At 40.2% G+C, this 13080-nt stretch overlaps 1 protein-coding gene across 5 annotated transcripts in view; it reads left to right on the plus strand.

The window, feature by feature from the left end:
• RBM33 (RNA binding motif protein 33) overlaps window positions 1-13080 on the plus strand; it is a 97780-nt gene that overhangs the window by 51600 nt on the left and 33100 nt on the right. For all 5 annotated transcript variants that reach the window (XM_079300298.1, XM_079300299.1, XM_079300301.1 and 2 more), the window contains exons 11-14: window positions 6026-6185; window positions 7073-7404; window positions 7857-8093; window positions 8848-9153. In XM_079300298.1, the coding sequence (XP_079156424.1) occupies window positions 6026-6185; window positions 7073-7404; window positions 7857-8093; window positions 8848-9153 (1035 nt within the window). The remainder of the gene's footprint in view (window positions 1-6025; window positions 6186-7072; window positions 7405-7856; window positions 8094-8847; window positions 9154-13080) is intronic.

A 13080-nucleotide genomic window follows, 5' to 3' on the forward strand; every position in this document is an offset into this window, starting at 1 on the left:
TTTATGCTAAGTTTTCCCTTTTATTGGTAACCAAAGTTATCTGTGCTTCATGAATAGATTATTGGAGATAACATCATGTAATTAACAAGAGATGCAGAAAAGTAAAAGTACAATTTGTGTAAGAATTGTATGAGAGAAAATGTTAATTTCTTAACTAGGAAGGATATTTAAAGGGATAAAAGGAAGGCAAAATAGTGCAGTTCTTTGAAAGGATTAAAGTAACCTTATCTCGTGTTCTTTCAGAAGGTGGGATTGCATGAGTGTGTGAAAGTCATGTTCAATGAGCTATTCACAACTCTAATGAATTGTAGACACAAGTTTGCATTGCCTTTTTTTTTTCCAAAAGTGATTGATAAGGTGTAGGTTATGCCTTAGCTATACTGAATAATTGAAATTAGTAAAAGGGGAAATTGTACAATCTGCAGTTATTCAGAGTTGTGTAAATACGTCAGTCTGAAGTGCAGTAAATTATGGTGTGTGTGGGAGGAAGAGTGGGTACATCTTTTTGTAAGAATAAACAGCACAAAATCAAAATTTAAAACAAAATACCTGCCAGTAGCACTGCAGTGTGGTGTTGTCTTCTCCTTTGAAGTATTTCTGAAATGTCTGTGTTTGTTCTCTTAAGAAATCAACTAAGAATCCAATTTCCAATGTATTTTCCTTTAGACCTCAGGTGTTATGTTCTTATGCACCACCTTTTTTTTTTTTTCCTTGAATTTTCAAAATAAAATTTCACGAGGTTAAATTAAATTATGGAGTTCAGAGCTTTCCTTAAAAACAGGAAAAGATACAGACACCTGCTGGGTTGCTCTTAGGGACATTTGGTAGCTGTCATGGTAACCATTTCTGAATGGATGTGAACCAACCTTGTGGAATCTCCCTGGGAAGATACATAAATTTTTGTCCTTTCCCTTTGTGTTACAGTTGGTCCTAATGTTGGACTGGGATGTAAAACCTTGGAACTGTGGCTGATCATATGAATTTGCAATTTTATTTTGTTAGGTTGAAACCTGTTAGCTTAAAAATTGGTGTTCTGAACACTGAGTAAGGAAATTTCCTGCAAGATTTAATGATGGTGAAGTAATAGTTAAAATGTTTTTTTGCAGGGACTCTTAGCTGATGTCTGTACTGAATAGTTTGGTGTAATTTAAAACTGTCCGGATAGCAAAACCATGAAAAATGCGAGTAACTACTGTGCATATAAAGATTTATTATGCATCTATGTTACAGTATGCTTATTTTATCAAAAACAGACCATTATGAAACCTGGCTTTTGCACCTGCTCTTCATTAATTTTTGAAGTTAAATAGCTTTGAGTGGTCTTTTCTACCCAATACCAGAGGGCACTTGGGGGTTATTAACAACAAATACTTGCTGAATGTAGAGTTTAACGTTTGTGGTAAAATAATCCACTACTAAAATTGTAGTTTAACTACTCTTAAGCACAAAAAGAATACCCCACCAGAAAAAAAACAAGTCCACCCTCAAAAGCTTTAAGCAATGGAAAACTGTTATAGTATTTTTATTTTGGTTTTAGGGCACTTAGAATTTGACATAAGTAAAAGTTGAAGTGGTAGTATGGTGGTATTTCTATTGAATTGGAAAAAGAAGTAATGTCATTTGAGAATAATAGATAAAGACATAATTTAGAAAAATACCTATTATAATTTATATATTTTATTCTTTTAAAAAAGTTCATATGTGTCTGGAAGAAGTTGAACATTTAAGTTTTAGTTTCACATATAGTGCATGATATGAATCAGCCACACAATTGAATTCCTATTGGAAGCTTTTTCAGAAGAAAAAGCTCAGTAATTTAAGATATGAAAATATAAGCTTCCCCCTCCCTGTTTTACTGTTACTTATGGCAGAAGTTTTTATCTTTAGGGATATAGAAGCAAAGCTGATGTAGGAAGTAAGTGGAGGTCAGTCTGTCATGACTGTAAGAAGGAAAAGAATCAAGCTAATTTTCTTTTTTAGAAGCAAACATTGGTAATTCATTTTTCAGCAAATAACAAATGTCTTTGCAATTAATTTTGCATGATTGGCCTTTGGTTATCAGCCAAGAAATGTGATCAGTCATAATTTAGTAGTTTTTCAAAATGTCATATACACAAAGTTAAAATCTGCTCAGCAATCAAATAACTAGCTATTTGTTAGTAAACCTGGAATTTTAAAAAGTGGAAGAAAACCTAGAGTTCTAACTGCTAGGGCTGAAAAAAGAGGCCAATAGGAAGAGTTCCAAACTTCAGATACTACCTTCTTGCTCTTTCTTGGACTGTTCTTAGAATTATTTTCACCAAACTTGTGTAGCAGCATGTGCTTATATAACATATACTTCTAACTAGAGAAAAAAATTCTTAATGTATCTTAGTGAGCATTTGTTGAAGTTTTTTGACACCAGCTTTTGGATAAGAGTTGGATACCTGTTATTTTGTGTTAAACCCATGCAGCTATTTAGAGGACACTAAATGTGTTGTTTCTTAAGATGGATGGACGCCTTTCCAGAGGATCACAGAGGGCTTGAAATCAGCATTGTTAATATTTTTAGCAGTAAAATGTCTTGCTGGTTATTGGTTCGTGTATTTTTTTTTTTTTTTTGTAAATAAATTATAATATCACTTTTTTAAAAAGTGTGAGCTTTCTTAGACCTAAAATGACCTTGTATTGCTCGGTTCTAAAACTTACCTAAAGCTTATTTCATAAAGATTTGTTTCTTTATTTTGGGAAATATACAGCTGCTCTCAATGTGTGTAATACTAATAGATTTCAGTGGCCTAAACCAAGATATGCTGGCCTCATTTTAAATCCTTTCAGTTGAAATTTTCCAAATGCTTTCATTGCAAGACTAAAATAGTGGAAAAATACTCTTGTGCCCAAGTGAGCTATTTAGAAATGTTTTTATATTGCTCAGTTTCCAAGGAAGAAAATTGAGTTTGGCTGCAACTGAGGATGTTTCAGTACATAAGGGCTGTGTGAAATTCAACAGGACTTTCCATGCATTTGCAATTCAGGGCTGCCTTAGGAGGAGATAAATCTGGGCATAATAATGAGGGTACAGGTTGGCAGGAGAGGGAAGGCTGGTACAAATAATTGTTTATTTAAGATAAACATACTGGATTTTTTTCAACCTGTGCCTGCTGCTTCTCTGGCAGGAAGAGGAGGGGAGATGGTGTATATACAGGCAAGGAAAACAGGGGCTGAGTGAAGCAAGTAGGAGCTCTTGACCAGCTGCCACAACACAAGACCACCAGCTTGGAGTCTGGAAGCTGGATCCATGCTGGGATTAGGAACCAGTGGACAGAATGAGACACAATGGGAGTGAGAGAATGTGTCTGAAGGAGTGAAAGACCTTCACTCCAGCACCAGGAGAACAAAAAGGCAAATTGGGCAGGAAATTAATAAGGAGGAAGATGCTTGAGACTGGGTTACAAATGTGGTTGAGAAGCAGAGATGGCTCCTTATTTTGTAGCCTAAGCCTGTTGCCTTTCAGTCTAGCACTAAAACTGAAGTTTGGGAGTGAGAGGAGAGACTGGTAAGGATCTGTTACCTTGAGCAGGGCAGAATACATGGAGATTGAAAGAAGTAGGTAGAGGAGACTGTGATCAGTGCTCTGCCATTTGGTGCTTGGAACCAAGCCCAGACAGATCATTGCTGCTGCCAGTTCTTCAGCTCGGGTGGCAGATATGTGACACTTAAGATTTATTAGTCCAGGTTTCAGTAAGTTTCCACATAATTTGTTTTTTGCTGGCTATTTTACAAATGACTAAGATAAGTGTGGGCGTATGTCTAGGGAAAAATATGAGGAATTTGAGACCTGCTGAGTTAAGCTCTCTAAAAATGGGGAAAAAATATTGTCAGGACCCAAGATGCAAGATGAGCATGTGACTACGTGCTGTAACTCAGGTGCAAGATTAAAACCATCTTGTGTGCAACTGCCCTGTTGAACTGGATTCTCCCATGCTCCTGTTGCAATGACCTTATGCATTATCCACTGGTAAACTAATGACTAAATAGCTAAAAATGAGTTTTCTGGGTGCCTCCCTCAAGGGTATGTAGCATGTGGAAGGGCTGTGTATTCTCTGGGATTGCAGTGAGAGCAATACTTTGAGAAATAGGCTTTTATCACCAAGGCTTGTGCAATGAGCAGTGTATCTAACCTTAGTTTGAAAGTAGCTCTGGCAGCTCCTGTGTGCAGTGATGCTGGAGGTGTTTTGGGAGTGAAGGGTCAGGATCCTCAAGGTGTGTGTTCAGTTGATCTTTTGTCAGGCAGCTGGTGCTGTCCTGCTCAACATGAGGGAAGAGCAGTGCAGTTGAACATCCTTGTTCAGCTAAACCTGAAAAGGTCTTTATGAAACAAGTAAATTTCACTTTTTTCTATCTCAAAGAACTCTTTCTTGTTCCAACTGCTGTTGTTTGCAGACAGCAAATTCAAAGGTAGTAGTCAGTTCCAAGGTGGCAGGAATGATGTGTTTTAACTCTTCACTAGCAAAAGTGTAGAGTTCCTCCTACAAACATGTGTGTTATGAGGACTGTCATGCTTGGGTGTAATATAATGTCTTTTCACTAAATGAAATACCCACAGGAGACTGGCTGACTGGAAGCACTGGCAAGGGGATATAGACCCTTTAATCTCTAGGAATGTTAATGTATTTACGGTTGATGGCTGTATAATGACATAAAATAAGTAGTCCCAGTTTTGGTCCCAAATAACAAGTCTTAGTATCTCACATATCCCCATTCAGGTGTTTCAGGAAGGCCATAGATTTAATAATGGATCTGATCCTTGGTGCTTCTCACCTACTTACTTGGGCCTTGCCAGTCTCAGCTGTATAGTGCTGATAGGGGGCTGTAAAGCAGCTCTGTCTTGTGCTGCTTTGATAGTGAGTATGCTTCAGGGTCATTGTTGCTGTGTGAGAAATTCTTATCCTAAAATTCCAGTCGTCTTCATGCAGTACAAATATGATAGGGTGAGACTGTGCATACCCTTGATGAGGGCAACTCAAGAGATAAAGGGTAAGCTACTGCAGCTTAGTTGTTTGACCCTTTTCTGATGATGATACTTCAGTCTAGCAGGGAGTTTTTGTTTGGAAAAGCTTGTCTTGAGCAATACAAGTTTTAACTTTCAAGGTGAGCATCACATGTATACAGAGTAGATCCCACCACTGATTTCACAATCTTTATTAAGAGGAAAGCAAGGATGTTCACAGATTACTTTCATTACTTGATTTACTCAATAAGGAAGTGGTTGAGAATATAATTCATGCAAAACAAAGCTTACTCTGTATATCAGAGGTTGCCAATGTATTTTGTCAACTTTTGATATTAAAAAAAAAATTCTGGTGTGAATTACTCAATTGAGTGTGTCTTCTGCAGAATTCTACTTTTGTATTAACATACTGCTTCCTGCAATATGCAAGGCATTAAGAAAAGAAAAAATCCAATGCCTTACTGGAGGAAAGAAAATTTTATACTATTATAGTGGTTCAGATGCTAAACTGTGAATAGACAGAAATGTTACTCTCCTCTTAATTCTTTTAGAAAGATGATTTCTTCAATTTTCTGGGTGCCATAAATTGTCTGTCTCCCCTCCCCCCCCCTCCCCTTTTTTTTTTTTTTTGTAAAGCTGCTCCCTTCTGTAGCTTACAATGTGCTGAATTGATGATGAAGAAAAGTATGGTTTATGAAGATAAATGTCAGGAATGTCTTCTAAAGTAGACATTCAGATTTTTTTGGATTAATGGGAAAGAAGGTCAATAATTGCATGGATTTCAATAAGCTTGAGAAGAAATGGCATTCCTGTGGTGCTAGTGATTATTAAACATTGTGAATTCATTTCAAGATACTGTACTGGGGTTTAATATATCTTCCATTGTGAAGGAATGACTCAGTGAGGGCTGTCAATTTGTACAGGTGATAGGAGATAATTCATGCAGCAATTGTATTTTTAAGAGAAAAAAGTTATAGCAGACAATACGTAAGTTTCTGTATGGTAGCCTTAATTTTAATCTGCCTTATGAAACAGGGCCCTCCAGACTTCCAGCAGCATGCGCCTGGACCAGTTCCTACCAACTTCTCCCAAGCCCCGAGGCTGCCAATCCAGGACCAGTGGAGAGGGCCACCCCCACCCCCTCCACCACTCCCTCCTCCACCTCCTCAGGACAGAGATCCTTTCTTCTTAGCAGGTGAGCATTTCAATCCCATTGCCAGTTAACACCCACCTTTTTAGAGTGACTCTGCATTGTGACTGTGTATCCCACAACTTGAAAATGTTGAGAGGAACCTGAAGGCTGGAAGATCTCATTTGATCTAGCCAGGCTGGTACTTGCCAGAAATTCTAGTTGTCTAGTATATTTTTTACTTCTTTTGATGTGGATTTTTACCTTTTTTTAATATGTCTTCACCTATAGCTACCATTATATTTAGATAGATACAAAAATAATTAATATCTAAGTGATTATTGGGATGTAGTTGTTGCACTTTGTTATATTGTGGATAACAAGCTCTCCATACACTTGGGTTTCCTCTTGTAACTCTTTAAACTGCCTGGACTGTGTGTAAGAAATTTGTTAAGGTTAGATGAAATTATACAGCCTAGCAAACAAAAGAGAGGGTAAGTGCATGTTTATATTTTACCATATATGTGTAATGTGTGTGTATATATATATATATATAATACTTTACAAATATTTGCACATGTACAATATGTAAAAATGTGCTAAATACCTGGTCAACAAATGGTGTCAATGCTTTATGAGTCTTCTGTGGTTTTAATCGCTGGAATCCTTCATTGATTTTGATAAAGTAGAGTTTCCAAAAGGTATTGCCGATTCCAGCAAAGCACCAGTTGTGCTGGTCTTTCAAGGAAGGATCAATTCCTTTTATACACAAGTGACAGGAGCAAGAGAAACACAGCCTTGAGGGCAGCTCTTATAATTAAAACATCCTATACAGTTTTGCGTTGTGCAAATTTGAGGTTACTTTCCGAAAGTAACTAGATAGCGTTTTATGTTTCCAAAACGTGTTTGTGTCCGGGGAGGTTGTCATTTAATCAGTTCTCTCATTCCCGCAGATCCGAGGTTCCCCGGTCATCCCTTGTTCGAGCAGCGCAGCCCCCCGCCGCCTCCGCCTCCCCCGCTGCTGAACAGCGCCCACCCCGTCCCCACGCAGAGCCCGCTGCCCTTCAGCCCGCCCGGGCCCGCCTTCAGCCAGCCGGGCCAGCAGCCCGTGTATCCCCGGGAGCGGCCGGTGCGGCCCAGCATGCAGCCGCAGGGCCCGGTGGGGATCCTGCACTTCAACCAGCCGGGCTCTGCCGCCCCGCGCCCCTTCATCCCCCCGCGGCAGCAGTTCCTGCAGGCGCCGGGACAGCCCTTCCTGTCCCCGCACACGCAGCCCAGCATGCAGGTACGGGCCGGGCAGCAGCGAGCCGGAGCCATCGGCACTGCAGGGCCGCCGGCACGGTCCTGTGCTACTGCTGCGCTGGGGGGGAGAGAGGGAGAGAGAGAGGGATGGATCTGCTCGGTGCCGGTGCCGAGCCCTGCCCGGGGCCGCGCGGGGCGGCAGCGCCCTCTGCCGGCAGCGAGCTGCGGCGCCGCTGGGAGCGGGGCAGCGCTCTGGGGATGCGCAGAAAGCCGGGATAGCGTCATTAGAAAACGGTGCAGAGGACAGGAACCCTTGAATTCCGCTTACTGTACAACGAACTTAAACTGCTTCTGTTGGTCTGGTTTTTTCCTCTGTATGATTTTAGTTCAACATGATTCATAGCTACTTACAGTTCTAAGGTCTTGGGAGGCTGGAGCTGCTTTTTGGGAGTTTATTACCTTGAAACTAAAGTTGTTTTTTTTTTTCATTTGAAGGGTCCCATGCATCCTCCATTACAGCCTCAGCCACAACCTCAGCCTCAGCAGCACCATCACCAGCAGCCTCAGCAGCATCATCACCAGCAGCAGCAGCATCACCATCTCCAAGGGCCCCCACAGCCCCTGATGCCCATGAACCAGCCACAGTTCAGGCCTCACATGCAAGCCACACAGCAGCAGCCAAATAACAGGATGCAGTGTCAGCCACGACAGGGTCCAATGAAGCCAAGGCATGTAAGTACCCTGTACATCAGTGTCCTGCATGAGTAGCAGCCATATAAGCACAGGTTTCAAAACTCACCAACGTGGATTTTCAGTTCTATTTATTCCCTTCCTGCTCTTTCCCTTACTTTTACCATTTCTGGCTCATTTTCTGCCTCGATTGTTTTATAATCTGCATTGAAGAAGACCATGGGTATCTTTCTTTTCTCCTCCCGTCTTCAGTGTTCTTTTTGATTTGGGTCCAGTAGGAGATGTTGTAGTTGCCCAAGAACTAGCAGTGAAGGGGTTATGAAAGATAGGTTTGCTTTATAAGGCTTTAAAACTGCTGCTAGTCTTTGACTAGCCCAGTTGGGAGCCCAGTTCTGTGACACTCTTTTGATTTGAAGGGCTATCTGTTGATCAGTTTTCTGGTTCAGATAATGCCTCTTGTGTCTTGTGAGCTTCCTCCAATGCAGCATATTCTGCTGCTTGTTAGCTTGGGTAGCACAACAGCCTGAAGCAGTGCTCAAGAAAATATAACTATAGTTTATCATAATTGCTTCGATTAGGAAAGGAAATGACACAGCAATTCCAGTTTCTGAGAATGGTGTTAAACAAGTGATATTAAATTTTGCTTTTAATTAGGAAAAAAAGGTTATTAAAATGTTCTCACTCTTCGCAAAGCTTGTTTCCCCAAACTGAACTAAATCAGGAAAATATGAAACCAGCACCATTTCAGGCCGGTTTGTGGTGGAAATCAGCAGTTTGTTTCCTTTCTGCTTCTCAGAGTACCCCATCACAGAGCATTGCCAAGCGCTCCAGTCAGCAGCTGCAGCCGAGCGCTGCCAGGAACAGCAACCTGCGGGAGCTGCCCATCGCCCCGGCGCACGCCCTGGAGACGAGCGGCGCCCGCCGCGGCTGCGCCCCGGCCACACAGGCCAGAGCCACGGGCAGCGCCCCGCCTGCCGCCCGGCCGGCCACCGCCACCGCCACCGCCACCGCCACCGCCGGCTCCCAGGGGCGGCCCGACAGCAGAGCCAAGGCAGCCCCTACAGTGGCCCAGGCAAAGTCAGAGGGAAAAGCTGAAACAGAGGTAAGGGAATTTTTTATTTGTTTTTTTTTGCTGAAACAAAAGGCCAAAAAATACACAACAAGAAACAAAGCTCCCACCTTTAAGAAACTTTTCTAGTCTGATTTATGAACTGGAAGCATGCTCAATAAATTACCCACCAGATATTTTTTGGTGCCACTAGAGGCCTCCCTTCTGAATTGCACTTTTCTCTTCTATTGCAGCAGCAGAGATAGTCTCCATTGGCATGAAAGGTCTGGAATGTTGGCAAGGCTATGTTGAATTTGTTTTGCAGGAGGAATCGTCATTTCTACTAGGAAAAGGCAGATTTTGAGTAAAGGTGTTTAGTGGTACAAGTCTCTTACATACTTTTTTTCCCTATTTTTATCTTTGGGAGTTATAATTTATTTTCAGATGATTGTATTCTGAAAGCCTCTTCTTTGTTGTTTTCCATGATGTTGTATGGCTCAAAGGAAAAAAGAAGGCTATTTGGAGAGCTGTTTTCTTCATGCTGTTTCCTTTAGGCTGTTCAGTCTCTACTAGGCCTTGAGTATTCATGCAGGAGATCATAGCTGTGCTGTCCATGGCACTTCTTGCTTTTGAAAATCTTTTTATGAAACCTTTTCATGTAAGGGAAAAGAGGAGATGCTTTTAAGCTTTCTGTTTTGGAGAAAGTGATGTTGTTTGCTCTGCTGGTATGCTGCACAATTGAAATAATCAGATGCCAGTGTTTTCAGCTTCACTGGATCATGTCATGTGAACAGATGAGCATTTCCCAGCACAGATCTCCTGGAAGCTGGAGAAGACTCTCCATGAGCTCTGTTACTTTGGGAGATAGGGTAGGATTGGACTGATGGTTCTCTTTATCCTGAGCATGATGGCTGCATGCACCCTGTGTGCTTTGTCAGGCTATTCTGTGAAGAGCTGTAAACCTTTGTAGTTACAGTTAACCATGAATCTTGTCTCAAGAACCAGCTTTTCTTCAACAGCCATTGAGAGCTTTAATTGTGATAATGCTGTCTTCCTTTTAAGCTGCTCATGATTAGCTTTTCATCTTGTTCTTGAATTAGAGATGGTCATAACTAATTTTCACAAATGAGGCACAAAAGAAACCCAAAGCTATCAGTGTTTGACCTCCTGTGCATTTGCTTTTCAATGCAAATGAAAAAAAATAATCCTTTTTTTTAGCTTTCAATTTTCACCTTTTTTTGGAAAAAATATTTAAGTGATCTCTTTCCCCTCAATTCAGTCTCTTAGAACAATCTCAGTCACAGAAAATGCAGTGCCTCATAGAGAAGCCTTGTGTTTCAGGCAATTAGTAAGGTAAGAATTGAAAAATCAGCCACAGGCCTCCCCATCTAAAACATCTTGAAGTTATTCTGTAGTGTAGTTATATGAAAATTAAGGCATTAGTTCTGAAGTATCTGTGGCAGTATTTAGAAAAAGAAAAAATATTGTAATTTTTTTTTTTTAATTAAATGAATTAGAAACCTAAACAAACAACTCCAAAGCAGTCATCTTGTCTCCATTTTACATTTTAAACATACTCTAGCCTTTGGTTATCAAACCAAATTCTTGGTGTATTACATATAAAGCTTTCTTTTTATTTCTCTGTCAAAACTCATTGAAAAAATTTGAATACCTGTTTCATGCAAGTTTTTGCAAAGCAGAATAAAAAAACAGGGTTGTCTTGGAAAAAATGAATTCTCCTAGTAAAGCCCTTGTAGAGAAATTTGGCAAGCAGTAGGAGAGTGTGACTGTGCAAACAGAACCTTCTCCTTCCAAAGCACACCTGGAACAGAGCCTGGTGCTGCAAACAGTGTAATAGCAGTTGTCCCATTTCTGCTGTGCCTCTGCAGTGGTCTCGTGTCACTCCTACAGATGGGAATGCTGCACTAAAAATGTTCATTTACAAGCATTTAATCATAGTCTTCACTGTGTTTGTAACATAGGTTATTACATATCTCTCCTTAGGCATATTGCAATGTTTTGCAGTCTTTTTTGTGTGTTTTTATTGTAATTAGCTGACTTCATCCTGTTCTTTTGCTTTTGATGACAATGAGAAAGAGTTAAGTTCTGTCACCTTTTTTAGCTGTGTGGCACATAACTGAATTGGGCAGGTTATTTTGCAAGTGTCTTCAACTGGAAAATTAAGACTTTTCTTTGCATCTTTCTTCCTAAAAAGTCAGTGGCTGTCTTTATGAGTGGCCTATCATTCAGGAAGCACCAAAAAAAAATACAGCAATATTGGCTGTCAGAGGTTTTGCTCACCCTGGATATAGATATTTGAAAGGTTTGCAACATGAGCAACTAGAAGATTAAAAACTGTATTAATGGCATGCTTGTGCTCCTGTGAGGCTGCAAAATAGTGACCTTAAATGCCTGTCCAGAATAGCTTTTACTCCCCAGGATTGAAATTATATATCCTCAGTGTGAAACATCATTTTGTCATGGAAATAGGAAAGTCTGGATGATGTGGGCCTAATTCTGCTCCTGTTGAAGTCAGCTTGGGATAAGAGGAATTAAGACAGTATTAAGCATTTTTGAGTTTAAATAAGAGGGAGAATGGAGAAAGATGATGTGTCTTTAGGAGAAATGGATATTTGAGCTCAGAACAAGAGGGAAATTAGTAGAGCACTGCATAGTCACTGGTGTTCTGATGTTAGTACTTACACTGGGCATCATGTACTTGATGTACTGAAAGAACACCTTCATATTCCATTCTTCCAAATCCAGGAAATTGTGAGTCTAAGTTGTTGGATGTTAGGTTGCTGTCTTTTCTAACAACACTTGCAATATGGAAAATAGTTGCTGCATTAAATTACTAGATCAAATCTATCTGAATATTTTAATCTTTTTGGAAATGAACTACCTGAAAAATTGTAAATGTTTAAACTAAAATTTTCTCCAGTTTAAATAACTTGTCTTCTAAATTTTTGTAATGAATAATTTTCTGTCTTGTGCTTAGAGGAGTCTTACCACAGTTTTTGTTTCCAGCTGGAAATTAGCAAGTGGGCATTGTGCTTCTTGGAGTAATTTGTAACCTTGTTCTTCACTCTCTCCCTGTTGTACAAGATGTACAGCACCTCTGTTCTGCAGGGTGTCTCATAACACCAGCTCCTGAGCCTAGGAAGGTATTAGCAGTATGAAGTGTGTGTACATAGGTACCCTTTAATTCACATATCTTGTGGGTTTGAACACAAACAGCCAAATGATGCAATTTGGATCTGGTTGCACTTTTTGCAAACAGTTGACATGAATTTTTAGACAAATTATTCTAGCCTCTTAGGTTTTTAATATTACAGCTTAAAAAAATAAAGACAAGACTTGCATAGATTTGTGTTTATGCCACAGATCAAACCATTTTGATTGCTCTGTTCTTGCCTGCATTTTACTGAGACACATAAGTGATCCCAGTTGCACGATTCCTTTTTTGTTCTTTGGGAGCCAACCAGACCATTAATGGTGTCTGTTTCTTATGACCCTGCATTTAGTTCTGTTAGTTGGCAGTTAATCCTGCAGACCTCTGAAAATGCATAGATTTGTTTTTCTTTTTAATTGACTGCATGAAAAGCAAGCTACTGGTACTAGGACTTATATTGCAGTAGAAAGTTTAATCCCTTGATTTAGAGTGTGTCCTTGCTGTCTTTTCCTAAGTCATCAGTGTCATTCTTTAAGGATGTGGGATGCTGCTTCTCTTGCTGGTGCTCTTCAGCTAGATTCAGGAAAGCAGCCTGTAAATGCTTTCTTTTGATGCTTTCCATCAAAACTGCCTTGGACCTTAAGGCAGAAGAACCTACAGCTAAGGCTCAGTTTTCCTTCAAACCCCAGTGAAAGGTATTGTGTTAAAGCTGTTCAAAGATGAATGAGAATTTCTACTTTTAAAAAAAAAGGCAAAGAAAACAAACTCAAAACCTGGCAGAAAAAAGCCCCCCACAAAACCAAGTCCAT

This window comes from Erithacus rubecula, assembly GCF_903797595.1.
Source record: "Erithacus rubecula genome assembly, chromosome: 3".
Taxonomy (NCBI): domain Eukaryota; kingdom Metazoa; phylum Chordata; class Aves; order Passeriformes; family Muscicapidae; genus Erithacus; species Erithacus rubecula.